Below are 19957 nucleotides of genomic sequence, written 5' to 3' on the forward strand. Positions count from 1 at the left end.
TTGAGTGTCTTATTTCACACCAGGCACTGCCAAGTGTCCCAACATGTAAGCTCTCGTGTAATCCTTACAACTCTGAAATGTAAGATTATCACTTCCATAGTACAGGTGAGAGGACTGAGGCCCAGAGAGGTTAAGTAAACTTGCCCAAAGTTGCAGGCTTGAGTGGGTAGAACCAGGATTTAATTCCAGAAACGTCTCATTCTATAGTCTAATATGATCATTTCCCCAGCAGACACTCATTGCAAAAGCCTCTTTCAGAGCAGATTATAGACATGTATTAGAATCAAGAGAAATACAATGTAAAAATGCTTTGCAAACTGTAAAGTGCTTTGTGAATGTAAAGGATACAAGCTCAAGAAAGGCTGGTAAGCAGGTTGTAGGTTCAGAGTCTCAAAGACAAAGAATCCTGAACTTTGTGATGTCACGAACAGACATTTTTACAAAAGCACTAGACCAAGAGAAAATAGATACATCCTCTGGAGTGTGTGATATGTAAAATATTGGACATTCTCTTGAATATGGCAAAAGATAGGTATTTGTTCTACCAACTCGCAAAACAGATGGTGATGATAATTTACATGGACAATGACGATATTACTTGGTTAATGCTACCATTTAAATGACTGTGATAAAAATTGTACTGATGTTATTGCTTTTGATATTTACTGACTTAGGAGAGGTTTGTTTTAGCATAGAAACTCTGCCAGTTGGATCAGTATGCTGTTGGTTTATTATGATCAAGTAATAATCTTTAAATTTTTCTGTTTGCTTTGTATCACCTTTCCACACCTCCCTCTCCACCCCCCATCCTCCACCCCCACACACACACCTTGTTTTGTAGGCTACAGCCGTTGATTCTAAATCCAACAACGTTCATCAGCTGGGTGAATTTTTGGAAGATACTGCTCAGGAGTTCTGGACTATGACTCATACTAAGATCTTGGGGTCTGAAGACTTAGCCACCTTGGAGGACAGCAAGGACGGTCCCAACCTGGAGATCATGATGCTCCGAATGGACGAAATGGAGGTAAAGTCTGGGGCTACTGGTCAGGTTTGCCACTGGGGGCTGGTCTCTGCTGAGTGCACCTCCTCATGCATCAGAGTCACACGGTCCTGGTTTTAAATCCCAGCTCTACTGTCAGCAAAGTGTGTGACCTAATATAGTCACTTACCCTCTATAATAAGTAGGGAGTTTTAAAGATAAAATGAGACATAGAGTATTCAGCAAACTACTCGACTTGTAATCCAGTAAGTGATCATTATTATTATCCGCCTGATAGCATTGATACGTGATTCCAAAAACACTGATACTAGGGCCTTGTCCCACAAATGGGACCAGAGGCTTTTTCATCCATCCTCTTAATAAGTGCTTGCTATTCAGTTGCCTCTTCTATCCTGTTGGAGTGTGATCCTGTCAAATTACAAATAATTTTACCTTCTTTAATTTCTATGATACTGCTTCACACAGCCTAACCCCTAGAGTGTTCAGTGTAGGAAATTGAGGCACAATAAGGAAGTGAGTGATATTGTCAAGGTTACAAAAAATATTCCTGGTAAGGTTACAATGAGAATCCAGGTCTCCTGACTCCTGATTCAGCATCTTCTTTTTAATTGCACCATGATTAAATCTCATTTCTGCCTTGCTGCTAAATAGAAGCATTATAGGGGGAGACAATTTTTTGTTGGGTTTTGAAAATTTAAAGATAGGTAATTTATCCCAGTCTTAAGACCGATTTCCCCTTCTTGGGGATAGCTGTGTAGACCTGAGATGTCCAAAACAGTCGCCAACTAGCCACATGTGCCCATGTCAACTAACTCAAATTAAACACACTACAAGTGGTCAATAGTTCGGACAGGGCACATACGGAACATTTCCATCACTGCAGCAAGTTCTAGTGGACAGTGCTGGTCTAGATTGCAGTTATGTAAATTGCTTCATTTTATTTTTAGCTTTGCATCACGAACTGATTACTTCCTGGCCTGGCAGATGCCCATTTCTGGCAATGTGTCTGTATCAATTGTGTCTACTGAACTTTCACATCCTTACTAGTTCTGGTTTGTTATGAAACTCATTTTTTTCTCATAAATTAAACTTTTTTCTTTTTTAAAAGAAATACCAGGAGACAATTCGCCAAAGATATAACAAAATTGTATATGCTGATCCTCAATTTTGGATGCAGGAAGGAAAAAATGGTAAGTGTTTCCCCCAATTTTTCCCCACCATTTGATTCTGAAAAATTTCAAACCTATAGAAAAGTTGAAAAAATTGTGCAGTAAACATTCATATTACCCACCTTTTGGCTTATACAATTAACATTTTGCTGTATTTGCTTGATCATATATTTGTTTATCCTCCTATCCATCCATAAATTCATCTTATCTTTCCAATGTAAGTTGCAGATGTCAGTATATCTCGCCCCTAAATATTCAACATGCGTATCATCAACTAGAGTTTAATATTTATTTATAGTTCTTTTTTTTCCTTTTGAGATAAAGTAAAATACACAGATCCTGTGTCATTTGGTGGGTTTTGACAAATGGGTTCCTGTTTGTTACCCAAACCTCCATCAGAACACAGAACTATCACCTCAGGAAATTCCTCATTCCCCTTCCCAGTCACTTCCCACCACCCAAGCAACACCTGTGCTGAAGTAGTTAGTTTGGATTGTTCTAGAATTTTATATAAATGCAATCACACAGTATATACTGTTTTGTGTAGACTTCTTCCATTCAGCATAGTGTTTTATAGATTTATCTATGTTGCTTATTTCCAGTTGCTACTGTTAACAAATTTAAGTTTATAACAGATTTAAACCACAAATTTAGTGGCTTAAAGCACAGATTTATTCCCTTACAGTTCTTGAGGTCAGAGGTCTGAAGTGAGTCTGAAAGGGCTGAAATCAAGGTGTTGGCAGGGTTAGTTCATTCTGGAGTCTCCAGGGGGAAATCTGTTCCTTGTTTCTTCCTGCTTCTAAGTTTTGGGCTATTAGGAATGAATCTGCAATGAATATATTCATATATAGTTTTTGTGTGGACACAAGTTTTTATTTCTCTTGGACAAATACCTAAGAGTAGACTTACCAGGTCGTGAGAGGTGTGTGTTTAACTTTATATAAAATTGCCAAACCTTTACCAAAGTAGCTTTCTTGTTTTACACTCTCATCAACACTTCGTCTGCACTGAGCTCCCGTTGCTCGACATCCTTGCCATGCCAACACCGGCAGCATTGTCAGTCATATTGATTGTAACCATTCTGGTGTGCGTGTAGCAGTATCTCATTGAGGTTTTAATTAATTTCCTTGATGAATAATGAAATTTAGAACCTTTTCCACTGATGATTAGCTATTTGTATATCTTCTTTTGTGAAGTGTCCAAAATCTTTTGTCCATTTTTTTTTAATTGGGTTGTCCTTTTATTTTTGAGTTGTAGGAAATCTTTATGTATTTTGGGTGTAAGTTCTTTGTCAGATATGTTTTTGTTTTTTAAAGTAACTTTAAAGGGATATAATTCACCCTTTTAAAGTGTACAAGTCAGTATTTTTTAGTATATTCACATAGTTGTGCAACCATCACTACTGTCTAATTCCAGAACATTTTCATCCCTAAAAAGAAACCCTGTATCTACTAGCAGCCATTCCCGCTTCTCCCTTCCCTTACCTCTGAGAGTCATTAATCTACTGATGGATGTTTCACAAATATTTTTCCCCATCTGTGACCCACCTATATATTTTCTCAAAGGTGTTTTATTATGAACATTTTTAATTTTGATAAAGTCACATCAGTTTTTTTCTAGTATGGTTTTTGTTTTCTATGACCTAAGAAATCTTTACTTACCCTCAAGTCAAGAAAAGATTCTCTTGGGATCTTTTCTCTGGAAACTTGATGCTTTTAGTTTTTATATTTAGGTCTATGATTCATCTTGAGTAAAAGTTTGCCTATCTTTGCGATAGAGATTGAGGTTCATTTTGTTTTTTCCTAATGGATATCCATTTGTTCTAGCACCACATATGGAAAAGATTTTGCTTTTCTCCTCCACCTTTCAAAATGTATACCTGTGTATTTTGGCTACAATTGTTAGGCTGCTATCACAATTTTGCCTAGGAAGTGTTATTCAAATTCTCTTTAACCCATGCTTATCATTTACTGCCTTACTCAATGAAAGGGGGAGAATAAAATGTGGTTAAACGTTACCTCTAAAGGAATGTAAGCACTGTAAGTAAGCACTGCACTTACTAAGATGTAAAGGAAATTGGGGCTGTAGAAGGTTTACAACAGCAGCATATGTCACATGTAATTACTTTAAAATAGGAGTTTGGAGTTTTGTGCTAGAACAAGTATTCTCCTTGACAAATTTTGACAGAAAGATGAGCAATCTAAACAAAACACTGATTTTTTCCCTCTTATGTGTTCTGTGTTTTCAAGCACTCTGGTTTTTGCTCACGTTGTTCTCTCTTCCTTCCAACCCTTCTCTGGCCTCCATTTTTATCCTCACACAACAACAGAATCATTCTCTAAGGCCGACCTTATAGGGTCCTGCTCCACTGTGCAGTGCTTTCCCTGTATCCATGTACTGAAACTTCGTTCCCTTCCTCCCTTCTTTGCCCGTGAACGCCCATAGCACTTTCCGGCCTGTTCTGCCATGTATTAGAATGGTTTGTGAAGGCGTCTTCTTTCTCCCGAGTAAGCCACAGATTGAGGCCAGAGAGTTCGTCATAGTCAGTGTGCTCCCCACTGCATCTAGCACAGGGCTGGCGCAGCGAGGGCCCTTCCCATCATTGTTTAGCCAGTCAGTGGGTGTTTTAGCATCTTTTTGTGTGGAAGCAGATGAAAGGCAAATGTCGAAAGGCAGTTTGTTTCATGGATGGGTTTGCCTTTGGCCACAAAGTTGGTTGCATCACGTGGAAGACGGTCTTACGGAGGACTTAGTGTTCTCTTTTATCAAGGATGATTTAAATTATTAGTCACTATCTGTGATTCTGCAGATAGTCTAGGTATGCGTTTCAAAGGAGCTCTTTAGAACACTAAGAACTGAAATGAGTTTTGGGACACGTCCAAAATCATAAAATCATAGTAAGAATCCTGTTTCCACTTGTACTCCTTGTTTGTTTCATTGCATCACAAAACCAAATTTAAAGTGATCTTTGGGTTGTGCGGTGTTACAAAAACTGACTTATGTGATATTTCTGTCTGCCAGTAAGAAATCATAAGCATATAAATGTGAGTTAGAGAAAATTGCTTAACATATAGATGCTCCCTACTTAAGGACAAATTTTCTTCCTATACTTGAAATACATTTAAAAGTATAAATACCGTAAAACTCAGAAGAGCTGTCAAGCCTGCAAGTTATAATTAATAAATTAATGTTTCGACTATCATCATGCAGATTTTTCCAGCAATGCCCAGAGACAAATTAAATCAGCTAATTAAGTGTTCAGGTGTGAGTGTTTTTTCTTCTTCTTCAGTAATCAAAGCATTTAAAGGTTAAAAAACAAGCCCAACTGCTTAAGATTCTCTGAGTGGGTGGCTGGGTCCTAATGGAACCCGCATAGCTGGGGACTTTGCATAGACCTCTTCAAGAAGCCTTCTCAGAGCAAGCAGAGGCTTTGGAAAGAGTTTGTTATTTCTTAAAACTGATTCCTCATTGGTTTATTTCTTTGTTAACTTTTAAATTTACCTTTGCATTTAAAACAGGGGCATTTTCCCCATTGCACTGCTAGCTAAGCCCATTGTGCTTAAGAGATTTACATGTGACTTCCTTACAGGTTGCTGGCCACTGTGATGGCCCTAATACAGACACTGACTTTTCTTTATACACAGTCATTTTATGCCTCTTCTTTTCTAGACCAACAGATCCCAGCAGTAAGTGAAAGGCCTTTGCCTCCTCATCCAATCAAGATCACAAAGACAGTAGTTCGAAAGGATCCAGCCGTGAACATCATGTTAGAAAGGCCCTGTAACGGCAAGTAAGCTGCAGCGGCACTGACTTCATTCTCGTTGGTTGCCTTTGATGCTGTTAAATTTTGAATTCCTTCAATTTCCATAAGACAGAGAGAAATTCTTCTTTTGAGCAAGATCTTGACAAACTCTAAGATAGATCAGTAAAATAGAATGTTTGTAAGATTGATTGTGTTGCATCTTAAGGAACCTTTCAGTATTCAATAACGTTTAGCTGTTTTGTATTGTCGAAAGCACCACATTGGTACATGTGGGTTACACCACTATTCACTGCAGGGTTTGCTTTAAGAACTCTTTTGTCTAAGGTACAAGTATTCCTATCGCGTCAAGGGTTAGTCTAGTGTAAAAGGGAAACAGCGAATGGTGATAGGATGTTGCATTTTGTTCAGTGCAAGAAAGAGAAATGCAGGTGAGCCTTTGGTTATCAAACCATGAGGGTAAATTAACAGCTTACCCTTGCTTACCGATGATCTTGAATGCTTTCATCATTTTTCATTTGTTCTCAGTTCCTTGGATGAAAGTGTGGGAACAGAGGAGAGATCAGAGAAAAGAGAGGCTCCCCTTCTCTCCCTTGCAGAAGATTCTCAATGGAAAGAAGGCCAAGCTCTCCTCTTTGTCCCACCGGGTATGCGGCACAGCATTGGTGACTACTGTAGCCGTTTTGAGCAGTATCTCCGGATCATATCTCATGAGGCCATAGGCTCCTTCAACCCATGGCTGATAGCTGAAAGGTTAGTGAAATGTTATGGTCCTCTGTTCAGGAGCCACGTATCAAATTTTAGACTTCAGGAAAAGCTGGAGAAAGGACTAGTCAAGGTCTCATTCCGTGCTTTGGGCCCTGGAGTTCGGATGATTTTTCTTGGGCTAGTGGACAAGCTTTCTCTGCTAACTGCCTTTTTTCAGATGTGGGAGACCATAAAACACCCGAAAAAGTGCCCTGCAGCCTCCCCTTCCTAGGCAGGGTGTCTTCGCAGCTTTGGCTGCCATAACAAAATACCGTAGACTAGGTGACTTAAACAACAGCAATTTATTTCTCATAGTTCTAGTGGCTGGGAAGTCTAAAATCAAGGTGCGGGTGAATTCATTGTCTGGTGAGGGCCCTTTTCCTGGCTTGTAGATGGCTGGCTTCTTGCTGTGTCCTCATGTGGCAGAGAGAGCAAGCTTTGGCCTCTCCTCCTCCTCTTATAAGGGCTCTACCTTCAGGATCTTTACCTAAACCCAGTTATCTCCTAAAAGCTCCTATCTCCAAATACTGTCACATTGCGGGGAAGGGCTTCAACATGTGAAATTTTGGCGGGACACAAACATTCAGCTCCTAACAACAGAGGTACAATATTCAGTAGTCAAGTCAGGGCCGATTTCCTGTTGCTATTAACGAGGGTGATGTCCCATCAGAGAACACAAAATACTGCTCGGCCGGCAACAGTCATGACCATGAAATCCTCACGGTTGGGACAAATTTGCCTTTACAAGCAGCAGGTGCCTGACTGTGCAACATTTTCTTTGACCCTTCTCCCTCTTTGGGTTACCTCTCCTGAGGAAGGTGTTGATAGTTTTGTGTAGTCATAAGACAGGATCCCACATCTACTAAATATGTGAAGAATGGGTAGCCTCCTTTTATGTACAAAATGCTTAATTAAAAGATAAGTGTAAATCCATTCTTTTTAAATAGGGCCCAAATTTAAATTTCTTATAGGTCTGATCTTCGTATAAACATGCAAGATATTTTTGTCATTGAGTTAAGTAGTATACTACATTTCTTTCTTAAACAAGTTTTAAACATATTCTAGGAGTTAATAATTGCCTCTTTTTTTATTTGCTCATCTTTTATGTAATATATTTATTAACTTTCCCCACATACTAGCCAACAGCCTATCGACATAATTTTCCTTATGATCCAAAATATCAGTTAATCTCTGTTTCTTAACCCTCACCCTTACTCTTTCTCCTGAGACCCTTTTCCATCCTACCCCAATTTGGGCTGGCGACTCTCCAGGTCTGTATAGGTCTCTTATCCTGGGATTTCCCTTCATCATCGCCGTGAGCATTAGGTTACCTCCCCCCATATTATATTTCTTATTTTCTAGTGCCCCATCTCCCTCTCTCTTGGTTCACTCTCTTATTTTGATAGAGCATATCCTGGTTTGTGTATTGGAGGAAATTTCTTAAGACTTACAAGTTTCAAAGTGTTTACCTTCAAACATGTTTGATAACTTGGCTGAGTTTAAAATTAGTGGTTTATGTTTTCCAAAGAATATATACCTTCTTTCTTCTGTGGGGGTGGAGAAGGGATTGTCACTTAGCTTCCAGGAGTAGGAGTGGAGATCACTCAGTCTATTCTGCAGATTTTCAACCAGTTTCTTCATTTTCTATCCCATATCTCATGCCACCTTCATGATTCTCTGTACTCTTACTTCCTGAGCCTTTCTGATGTTTTGTAGGACAAATCAGCTTGCTTTTCCTAGGCAGGAGTCTCCCTATAGACTGTTAGGTTTCACCTTCCTCTCTATTTCCTCTATACTGCTAAATCGATTATGAATCTTCCATGTACTTTTTATCTTCGGAAAATTTTGGACATTTCTCGTCTACTTTTGTCTTTTTTTTTTCTCCTTATACATTTGTGAATTTGTTTATATATTTTATTTAAGTGGGATTTGGAGTGGGATCAGGGATAATCACTTAAGTTTGAGTCCTTAGGTTTAGCCTGAAGTCCTGAAACTTCTCTTTAATATGTGGTACCCTTCAGAGTAGCTGAGACCTTTTGTTTTGGTTGAGATACACGTTTGTTTTCACCTGCGCTCTGAAGGATTTTCTGGGGAAGAGAAGTCAACTTGACTTCCTTCTATGTGTTAACCCGGAGTTTTGTAGCATACTTACTCATTTTCCCATAGTCTGGAGCAGTTAGGCTAACTGGCACACGGTAAATGCAACAGCAAGTCAAGGAGGATAGACTCTTCTTCGTACATTCTTACCACCTGATAAAATGATATGTTTTGTTCATAGGTGTTATATAGATGTAGGGAAAAGCTCTCTCAGCCTATAAGGCATAATAGGCTAAAATGTAGAGGACAGAGCTATTAAAATATGCCTGGATTTTTATAGGTGTTTTCCTCTGCTATCTTTCGACCCCAAGTAACCATGCATCTGAATATTCTAGCTCTATTTTTTTTTAATCTCGCCTATTTTTATTTCTTATTTGAAGGTCCAGAGATGAGAGTGGTATTGATCAGATCTTGAAATAGTATCCAAAGACAGTTGACTTCATTTGATAGCCTCTTAGGTGAGGCAGAAGCTGAGTGTTTTCTTTGTTTTACTATCTCTGTTCCTCCTCACACCTGAAGGAAAGTGCTATTCCAGTGATCAGAGTGAGCAGATGATATAAACTGGATGCAAATAAAAGAGTGATTATGAAAGGAAAGCTTAAGGCGATAATGCTTTTTTTTTTTTTTTGAGACAGAGTCTCACTCTGTTGCCCTGGCTAGAGTGAGTGCCGTGGCGTTAGCCTAGCTCACAGCAACCTCAAACTCCTGGGCTCAAGCGATCCTACTGCCTCAGCCTCCCGAGTAGCTGGGATTACAGGCATGCACCACCATGCCCGGCTAATTTTTTTTCTATATATTTTTAGTTGTCCGATTAATTTCTTTCTATTTTTAGTAGAGACGGGGTCTCGCTCTTGCTCAGGCTGGTCTCGAATTCCTGAGCTCAAACAATCCCCCCGCCTCGGCCTCCCAGAGTGCTAGGATTACAGGCGTGGCGATAATGCTTTTGATGAAAGCAAACTCTTAAAGATTTCTGGTTTGAAAAAAATCAGGAGATTTCTAGTTAAAAAGGACAGATTGAGCATATGTATTTATCTCTACTCACTGTATTGCTTTCCTATTATATGTCACTAAAAGGATAAGTAAAAGGCAGGATACCATAAATGACAGCAAACAAGAAATATGAGTAAAAATTTGTAAGCCATAAAGCAGATAGACAAATGGCAAACGACTTAGCAGGCCAGAGAAATGCCAGGTGCCTAACGAGGGTGAAGTCAAGAAGTAAGTTTAACTGCGCAGAAGAACCTTAGTAAGACTCGGGAATTGGCAGCATCAGATGCTTGTGAAGGCATGGATGCAGGTGGGCCAGAAAATAGGCTTGGTTGAAATTCTCATTGTTGAGAGTGAGCAGGCAGCTGAGATAACCAGACGTTTGATGAAAACTATGAAAGATACGTAGGCCGTAACAGATAAGAAGAACTCTGAGGAAGCAGAGACAATGCAGAGAGCAGAGTAGAACATTAAAAACAAACAAACTACTAGAATTAATATTCTCCGAGAACAAAGTAAAGCTGCTGTATCATGAAAAAAAGAACAGGATACTATAAAAAAGGAAATTTTGGCCGGGTGCGGTGGCTCATGCCTGTAATCCTGGCACTTTGGGAGGCTAAGGTGAGAGGATTGCTTGAGGCCAGGAGTTCAAGGCCAGCCTGAGCAAGAGGGAGAGCCTATCTCTACCAAAAAATAGGAAAATAAGCAGGCATAGTGGCACACACTTGTAGTTCCAGCTACTTGGGAGGCTGCGGCAGGAGGATCGCTTTAGCTCAGAAGTTTGAGGGTGCAGTGAGCTATGATGACATCACTGCATTCTATGCACTCTAGCCAAGGCAACAGAGTAAGACCCTGTCTCAAAAAAAAAAAAAAAGTTCTTAGAAATTAAAAACATGATAGCTGAAATAAGTTCACTAGAAGGATTCAAGGAAAAAAGTCACATCTCTCAGGCAGTAGAATAAAAGACAAAGAGTTAGATAATAGAGAAAAAAAAAAGATTTTTAAAAATTAGAGGGTTCTTCTAGATCCAACATCTGAATAATAGAAGTTCCAGAATGTGGGAAAAGAACAAAAGGAGGAATGGGAAATTATCAAAGAAGTACTATAAAATTTCCCAGATTTCTAGTCTGTAGATTGAAAGGTTTCACCAGTTTTCCACTGTGAGTGAGTATATGAATGACTAGAAGAGAACACACCATGGCATATGATTATCAAAAGGAAATTTGAGCATCCCAGTGTAAAGAGATGACAAACAATTCTAGAGAGGGAAAACCGGACACATTCAAATAATCAGAAAGGAGAATGGCATATTGTTTTCTGTAGCAACACTGGAAGCTGGAAGATAGTGCGTACTTCTAATATTTAACCTAGAATTTCATGCTCAGCTAAATTATCAAAGACAGAATAAACACATTTTAAAGCATACAAAGTGTCCAAAAATTTAGTTCCCACGCACTGTAAGCTACCATGCGATGTATGCCACCAGTGCAAGGTATACCTTCAGAAAGAAGAAGACTTGAGATTTAGGAAACTTAGACTCTACCTTTTTGGACTTCCTAAAAAAATGGCAAAAGCAATTTCCAGGAAAAGAATCTTTCAGTGAGCATTGAAAGCAGCTAGTCTAGATTAGAGTAGGGACAGAGAACTCCAGAGAGCATGATTCCCAAGAGGAAAGGCAGAATGGAGAAGGTTAAAAAAAAAAGAAAAAACAGATACATTATACCTAAAGTGTTAGAATGTATTGGGAACACCTTTGTATTTCTCTCACAGTTTGGGGTTAAATTATTGATAGGAATATATTAATAGAATGTGAAGCAAATATAAAAACGAGGTAATCTGTTTATAGTAATGACGTACTTGGTAACTTGGACCACCTCTCCCACTGAGGATAACTATTAATAGAAAGGCTGTATTAAAAATAAAACATGTATGCTTGAAGGCATCAAAACGTTAACTGGGTAATGAAGAAGAACTGGGCCAGGATCCTGGAGAAGACAGAGACCCAGGAAGATTAGCCCGTTGTTTGGCACTGGAGAGTCAGTGTGGAGGGGGGACGAGTAGCACTTCTGACGGCCTTTTCAGATCAGGGGACAGAGGCTGCAATCCAGGGATTGCCAAAGTGGGGGGGATTGTCCTTGTGCTTTTTGATTGGGACCCTGAAAGACTGCATTCTGGAAGTACAGATGATCCGGATATAAATAGGCCTTCTCAGGGACTCAACTCAGCTCCAAATTATCTCAGTTCCTACAATTGGATTGAGGTGATTCTAGATTGTTAGTGCCCCCTAGCCACCATGCATAAGCAGACATAAATTTTCTCTGGAGGAAAATAACATCATCTTGTTTCTATAATTTTCAAATACAATGTCTGGCATATGGTGAAAAATAACCAGGCTATAGAGAGACAAGAACAAGAAGAGACAGCATCTCTAAATATTAGATCTGTCAGACACAGACATTAAAATAACTGTGCCTAGTGTGTTCGTAGAAATAAAAGATGAGGCTGGGCGCGCTGGCTCACGCCTGTAATCCTAGCACTCTGGGAGGCCAAGGCGGGCGGATTGTTTGAGCTCAGGAGTTCGAAACCAGCCTGAGCAAGAACGAGACTCCGTCTCTACTAAAATAGAAAGAAATTAATTAACTAAAAATGTATAGAAAAAATTAGCTGGGCATGGTGGCGCATGCCTGTAGTCCCAGCTACTCGGGAGGCTGAGGCAGAAGGATCGCTTGAGCCCAGGAGTTTGAGATTGCTGTGAGCTAGGATGACGCCACGGCACTCTAGCCTGGGCAACACAGTGAGACTCTGTCTCAAAAAAAAAAAAAAAAGAAAATTTGAGTTTTGCAGAGAACTGGGAAGTAAACAAAATCCAAATGTATATTCTGGAATGAAAAATACTATTTCTGGCATGAGGAATTCATTGGATGGACTCAATAGTGAATTAAACACAAGAGAAGAAAAAATTGGAGACTTGGAAGATAGGACAGAAGAAAATGTCCAGAGTGATGCGTGGAGACACAAAAAAAAGATGAAAAAAAGAAGAGAGGGTGAGGGACATAGAGGATAAAATGAGAAGGTCTAATATATGTATGGTTGGAGTGTCAGAAGGAGAGGAGAGATGAGTCAGAAACAACATCCAAAGAGATAAGGACTATCAGTTCCCCAAAGTAACAAAAGACATCAAACCATAGATTCAAGAAGCTCTAAAAAACCCAAGCCGATAAGGAGAAACCCATACTTAGCTATATTGTAGTAATGTTGAAAATAAAAGACAAAGAGAAAACCTTAAAATCAGCTGGAGAAAGAAAAAGAAGAAAAAAAAGAAACAAAAACAGGAGATGCTGGAAGACCTGGCATATCTTTAAAAGAAAAGAAGAAGAAAAGAACTACCAATTGGGAGTTCTAAGCCCAGCGAAATGCATATCAAGAAGGAAGGTGAGAAGAGAGATTCCAAATAAACAAAGCTGAGAAAATTTATTACCAGTAGACCTTCACTGGAGGACAGAATTTCCAGAAATAGGAAATGTTAAAAGGGTATTCTTCAGGCAAAAAGAAAACAGTGACAGGTGGAAGGTCAGGAATATAGGAAGGCATGAATTTAAAAAAAAAGGTAAATATGTGGGTAAATGAATACTGGCTGTGTGAAACAATGTGATAAACAATATGTAACAATAATGTCTTATGGGCATATATGTGCGTGCGTATACACACATTTAAAATACACAATACCAATAGCATATAAGATCTAAGGAAGGGGATGAATGGAGTTAGTGTTCTTTCGTTGTCTGAGAAAAAGGTAAGAATATCAGTTGATGTTAGATGTTAAGTCATGGATGCTTGTTATAATCTAGGGTGACCACTAAAAGAATAAAAGCGTGTATAATATCCAAGTTAATAGAGAGGAGAGAATGTAATAAAATATTACAAAATATAGAAGAAGAGAGAACAAAGAGACAAATAGAAAATACCTAGTATATATCAGAATAATGTTACATGAAAAAGGATCTCACATGCCAATTAAGGCAAAAAAGGGCCAGATTAGCAAAAACAACAACAAATACGACTGGAGTGGGAATGGGCTAGCAGGGGTGGAGAGGGGGAGTGACACTTACCTGCATGTACCTTTTTCGTGTAATTCTGACTTTCGGAACCATGTTAATATTTCCTATTCATCCCCTCCTAATCAGCAAGGGTGCAGGGAACCCTAAATTGGAATACAAACAGATACATGAGCCTAACTGTATTTTAAATAAATAATATAATCATACTAAAGGGCATAGAGACAGATAAGAACCAGCCTGAGTAACTTTTGAACGCAGTATTTTGACTCCATACCCTCGGACTAAAGACAAAAAAGAATACCGAGAGACATGACTGAGTTCTAGCTAGTAGGTTTTTTTATACAGTGGTGTGGGTTACAATTCTGAAATTGCTTTCTCTGTATTTTAGCATTGATCAAATAAGTACATTGTAAATAATGGGAGCAGGGTTTCTGGGGGAAGGCTAGGATGAATCCTCTGTTGAATTAGGATTGAAGTATCTTTTACGAATGTTTGGGTTTTGATAGAGAAACAGATATGGGGGGGGTGTGCATGTACATGTGTGTTTCTTGGTTGATCTGCCGAGAGGATCTAGAAGCAGAGGCACCAGTAGCAGTGAGCACACCTGGTACCCAGGTCTTGGTTTCTAAATACTATTCTCCATGAAAAGGTATCAGAGCTCATTGGAGAAATGGCCAATTCTAAGACTGGATCTGGGACTGGGAAGATGTAAGATGAGCCTGAAGCATCGTGTTGTGCCAGAAAGGAAGTGCTCAAAGAATGATAGGAACATGTCCAGAGGATGCAGGCGTCAGCTCGAAGGGGCTCCTATTGGCCAAGTCTGGGATGTTTTCAAGCATCAAAATGAGTAACAATAGTAACGGATTATAAACCGTTGAATAAAATGAGAATCTCTAAGGTCAAACTGATATGAATGAATGAATACATAAATAAGGAAGAAGGGGAAGCTCTTCATTATAGTAGAATGCCAACTGTCAAATGGAGAAGGAATGATGGAATTAGAAAATCAGTGTTTGGCAGCCCTGTAATAATTGATTCAGGCAAGTGTGATGAGAAACAGGATATCTACATAGTCTCAAAGTATCTCACACTAATATACCTATTAATTACAAAGGGAAAATAGCAACTTTACAAGGGAAAAACCTGGCAGACATCACCATAACCAAGTGATCAAAATTAGCAATTATTAGCAATGGGACAAATAGATATCATGATGCACTGAAGGGACGCAATATTCCTTCTGTGGCATCTGCTCCAAAAATGTATAGCCTGAATCTGATTGTAAGGAAACATCAGATAAACCCAAATTAAGGGACATTCTACAAAACAGCCTTTGCCCTTAAAAAAATGTTAAGGTCATGAGAGACAAAGACTGAAGAGCTATTTCAGATTAAAGTAAACTAAAAAGATAGAACAACTAGATGCAACATGTAATCCTGGGTTGAATCCTGGACTAGAGAAAGTTTTCTTTTAAAGGTCATTACTTGGACAGTTGGAAAAATTCGAATAAGGTCTGTAGATAAGATTATAGTTTTATATTGCTGTTAATTTTATGATTTTTATAATTGTGCCATGGTTATTTAAAAGGGATATCAAGTCTGCAACATACTCTGAAACAGTTCGGGAAAAGATGTGTGTTTAGAGAGAGGAGGAACACAAATGTGGAGTGTCCTACCCACTCTCCCATAGGGGAGGCACACACCCTTCTCTGTCGACCAGTTAGGCAGCTGTCAGAGGTGGTGCTGGGTCACAGCTAGTCACTTTCCGGTCACCTCTGGTTTCAAACTCATGGAGGATGAGGTCCACCATTCTGTGTATGTTACAGGCGCCTCCTTCTAGCAGGACTTCGAGATCTAAGCACCACCATCTTTATGTCTAGGAGAGCAAGGCCTCTTGCCTTATTTTTCTTCTTTAGAGGTATCTTGGCTATTCTTGGCCTTTTCAATTTACATTTACATTTTAGCATTGTCTCGTTAAGTTCCCCAGCTGAGTGGAAAAGTGGCTTCCATATTTGGCCGTACATACCTTTAGCTGTGTTGTCTGTCTTCCAGCTTTTCGGAAGAGCTGGTAGACGAAGCGCTGGGGGCCGTTGCTGCTGAACTTCAGGATATGTGTGAAGATTATGCAGAAGCTGTGTTCACCTCAGAATTCTTAGAGGCTGCTACATGAAGGCTCTCCAAGGCGGGGCCCCTCGTATCACACTGGAGAAGGGACGGCGCCGTCCTTGGTTTAGCCCACAGGAAATTTTTATCCTCAGCTGTCCGTCTGGCCAGAAGGTGCTGCCCACTGAAAGGAAGGAAATGCCGGTGAGGTCGTCCTCACTTTGCATTTTCTCTCTGTCATTGCAGTGGTTCTGGAAGTTTATGATGGAATGTTGTTACATTTATCAGTGCCCAAGAAATGTGAATTGATTAACACAATATAATATTTTCAGAATGTATAATTTTTCTATTGAAAATACTATGTTCCTTCCTCTGGCTTAGTTGGTGATCACAATGTTCTGAAAGGTAATAGATAAGGGTATTTCACACGGGGGTTCAGATTACTGTTGAACCCACGGCTGGCATTGATGCCAACACAAGTGTAGTCACTAGCTGGTCCCATCACCAGGCTCATGTTTTGCATCTTTGGCGATTTCCTACCAGGACCCCTGTCCCTGTTAGGTTGTAGACTTAGGTGGAGCACAGTTTGCTTATGCTGCCAAACCTCTGATCTATTGCAAATTATTAAAAAGAAGAGCCCCCTGGTTGTCAATGCACAATAATAAACACATTTCTTTAATGTTCCATTCCTAGGTGATTTTTCACATTTTTAGTTCTTAAATGTCTTTTATTGCTGTGTGTTGACGCATTCCGGTATAAAAAACTTTCTGTGAATTCAGAGGAAGTTGGGGACATCAGGAGAGGACCAGGCCTTCTCCCGTGCCTGGTTAGAGGTACAGAGCTCATTCTTTCTCTGAAGAGATCAGAAACTTCTACATTTCCACACCACGCAGGACCCCCACGTGGGAGGAGAGAGCAGAAGGATGATGTATAGACCTCTGTGTCTCCCCAGAGAAAGGAAGAAACTTTAGAAACACAGTAGCTTGGTCCTCAAATGCCTTACAAGTCTTGTTTTACCAAGAGAAAAGCCTCTGTGTTTTCAGAAACTCTGAATTCAGAAAAAGAAAAGGAATATGCATAAGAATAAGGCCACTGCTTGGAAAAAGTTATCCTCAATTTTTTGCCTGAGGCTTGGTCAAAGAAATGTGGAAAAAGAATACCCCGAGACACCCTCCCAGGGAATAATGTGAATCTTTTTAGAACATACAGGGTGTTGTCATCTGGGATTTTTCTCTACAGTACAGATATTTCAGGTGATAATTTAAGCTGCTTGCTCACACTTATTTGTGCAAAATTGATTTTCATTTAATGTTAATGTTTTCCTGCTTAATTTTATATAACTTCAGAACTTAAAGAGCTTCAAGGGAAATTACAGGTCTTTAACCTGGGGAGTTAAATATGTACACTTGAATTGATAGGAGCACTTGTCGTTGCTAGTATCAAGTAATTTGTGTGGCATTTTTACTGTACTGATTTTTTTTTAATAAACTCAATATTTTAAAGTGTGTACGTGTCTATTTGAAATAATTTACATCTCCTTTTTTTTCCACAGGCAAAGTGGAATGTGATTTACAGAAACCACTCAGAATACATTTATATTTGATATGAGCGTAGTGGATTATTTGCTACCACTCCCTTCCCCCCAGAAATAAATGATAATAAAAGCTAACATTTATTGAGCATATACCAGAGCATTGCTCTAAGTGCTTTCCATGTATTAACTTATTTAATCCTTTCATCATCTGTGTGTGATGGATACCGTTATTATTCCCATTTTATAGAGGAATAAAATGAGGAACAGAAGGAGATAATTTAATCAAACAAGCCTATATTCCATGATGCTATGGTCATGGCCCCACTTGTTCCCATAAAGATAACGATAGCAATTTTGAGAGCTCATTTGAGTGCGTTTGCCAGCCTCTCCTTGTCCCCACTCAACATGTCCCGGACACTGTCCCCTGGAGCAGTCCCTTTCCTGAGCACCTCCTCCTGCAGCCTGTCCACTGGAGGGTCAAGTGCAGACTCTCTGCCTTGTTTCAGGAGCTTTCCAGTCACTCCTGCTCCTCCCACCGATGGAGCTCCCCTCTGACGCAGGTGGGCGAGGCTTCCACCTGCCTCCGAGTCCAGGTGTCTGCCTTACAGCCCTGGCACATAGTGAACCTGTGCAGCCGGAGCATTCTCCAAAGACACAAAAATAAACCACAGGAAATAAAAACCTTTATTTGAAAATGGAAGTTGAATCCCTAGAAAACAAGAGTTCCTGTTTATAGCCTTACAGCCAGGCCTCTAGAGTTTTTGTTCTTCATAAACAAGGGCTGGTCGTGTGTAAGCCGTTCTCTTAATTCCCGTCAGTTTCCTCACGACCTATTCATGTGCTATTTTCAGAAGCAGAGACATGATGAGTTTAGTGTTTTCGTGTTGCAAAAGCTATCCGGAGTTGCTGAAGTGCATACGTATGCTTGGAGCCGTCCATGTCACGGCCTGATTCTGTAGGGTTTTCACCTGTTACCATACTCGCCTCTAGTCTGGTTAGCTCCCTGAGGGCAGGGACTCTGCCTGGCATGTCATTGGTGCTCAGTAAATTCTTCTGAATTCGTGAAAGAAGAAAGGCATGCATTTTGGGAGGATCGCTTTTGTACAGGGGATCTATCACATCCCAGCATAGTCCACAGCAATCTATGTTGACCTTTTGTGACCCTGAAACGGAATGCCATCTGAGAGAAATACACATCCCATCTTGGAGGTGCTGATGCCATTGGAGTTCCAACTCAGACAGCAAGAACTTGTCTCCCTCCTCCTAGAGTGGGGAGGTGTCCCTCTCGCCGGCCCTTAGGAGCCTTGGTCAGAGTGCTGCTGGGAGGGGGCTGGGGTGGGCCCCAGGACTGGAGAAGAGGACAGAGATGTGAATGAGGGACCACAGGAACAACTCCCTCCCCTGCCTCTTGTGTCCTTTATCTTCTCAGCTCTGCGGTCCCTTCTCTCTGGGCCTGTTGGTGCCCGGGGCAGGGGAGTGTTGGGAGTTGGAGGAGAGCCCATGAGGAGAGAAGGCTTCTCTCCCACCGCCCCCGCCGTGGGCTGAGCGTGTGGGAGGGAGTGGCATGAACTGCAGAGGGTCTGAGAGGCAGGAGTAGCGGCCTCTGCGACGCCCCAGAGCCAGCAGCAAGGGAGAGGTTGTAGTCGGAGAGTTGCCTGTGTTCTCCGTGGCACGGTGTAGGTTTCTGCAGCTCCTCTGTGTTTCTGAGAGGAGCACTCTTTATTTTAGCAACTTGAGACAGTGATAAGAATTCCCTGCAAACCTGTAAATCAGGGGTGTCCGTGTCATCATGGGCTTGTTATCACCCCAAAGTGCCCTTTGGGAGGCCCGGCCTCCTGAGAGAGCTCCCGGTGCTCTGGGCTTGGAGAGCAGCAGAAAGGCAGCGGCCTGTCCGTGTGTCTCCGTGAATACTGGCCTTCTCCCGCTCAGCTCTGTGGGCTCAAGGGCAGAGATCTCTGATCTATTTCAACACCAGCGTGTTTATTAGTTGGCTGAGCCCAGTAATGTGGGCCCGGGTTGGAAGAGGCATCCTGTGTGCTTCCTGTCAGTCCTCATGACGGAGCCCAGGAAATCCCAAATGGGGACCCTGGGTTGGCTGTCAGGCCCAAGTGAACTCAGTCAACCGATCCATCCGTACTGTCCCGCTGACCTGGAGGGCACGGCTCTGACAGCCAGGCTCGGCTGGCTTCCACGGTCAGGCCTCCCCCAGCTTCAGCTCTAGGACTAGATACCCCTCTTGCCAGGCTGCCTAGGGCCCCTGCTCTGCTCTCCCCATTCTTCTCCCCAAGCCTGCACCTGCCCTCCTGGGTAATCCCCTCTCTCCGCCACCCTCCCGAGGGTCCCCTTAGCCCTTCTTTTGCTCATCTGCCTGGTGTCCCTCGTTGACTTTTGAACCAGACCTGCTGCTTTTTTCCATTTTTCCTGTCTGACTTGCCCTCCATCAGGGGGACTTCCTCCTGTGGCCTGCGCTTGGATCCAGGCACTCCTACCCCTGAGACTG

The 19957-nt window shown here is 41.0% G+C and overlaps 1 protein-coding gene across 2 annotated transcripts in view; it reads left to right on the top strand.

Annotated features, from left to right (window-relative positions):
* KIAA0753 (KIAA0753 ortholog) overlaps nucleotides 1-17427 on the top strand; it is a 62989-nt gene extending 45562 nt beyond the window's left edge. Inside the window, exons 12-16 of one of the 2 annotated variants that reach the window (XM_012652573.1) lie at nucleotides 842-1027; nucleotides 2112-2193; nucleotides 5842-5962; nucleotides 6461-6685; nucleotides 15873-17427. In XM_012652573.1, the coding sequence (XP_012508027.1) occupies nucleotides 842-1027; nucleotides 2112-2193; nucleotides 5842-5962; nucleotides 6461-6685; nucleotides 15873-15990 (732 nt within the window). In that variant the 3' untranslated portion in view covers nucleotides 15991-17427. The remainder of the gene's footprint in view (nucleotides 1-841; nucleotides 1028-2111; nucleotides 2194-5841; nucleotides 5963-6460; nucleotides 6686-15872) is intronic. The other variant, XM_012652575.1, reaches the window with a different exon arrangement.
* Nucleotides 17428-19957: the final 2530 nt, after the last annotated feature.

This window comes from Propithecus coquereli, unplaced genomic scaffold (genome assembly GCF_000956105.1).
Source record: "Propithecus coquereli isolate 6110/MARCELLA unplaced genomic scaffold, Pcoq_1.0 Scaffold390, whole genome shotgun sequence".
Taxonomy (NCBI): Eukaryota; Metazoa; Chordata; class Mammalia; order Primates; family Indriidae; genus Propithecus; species Propithecus coquereli.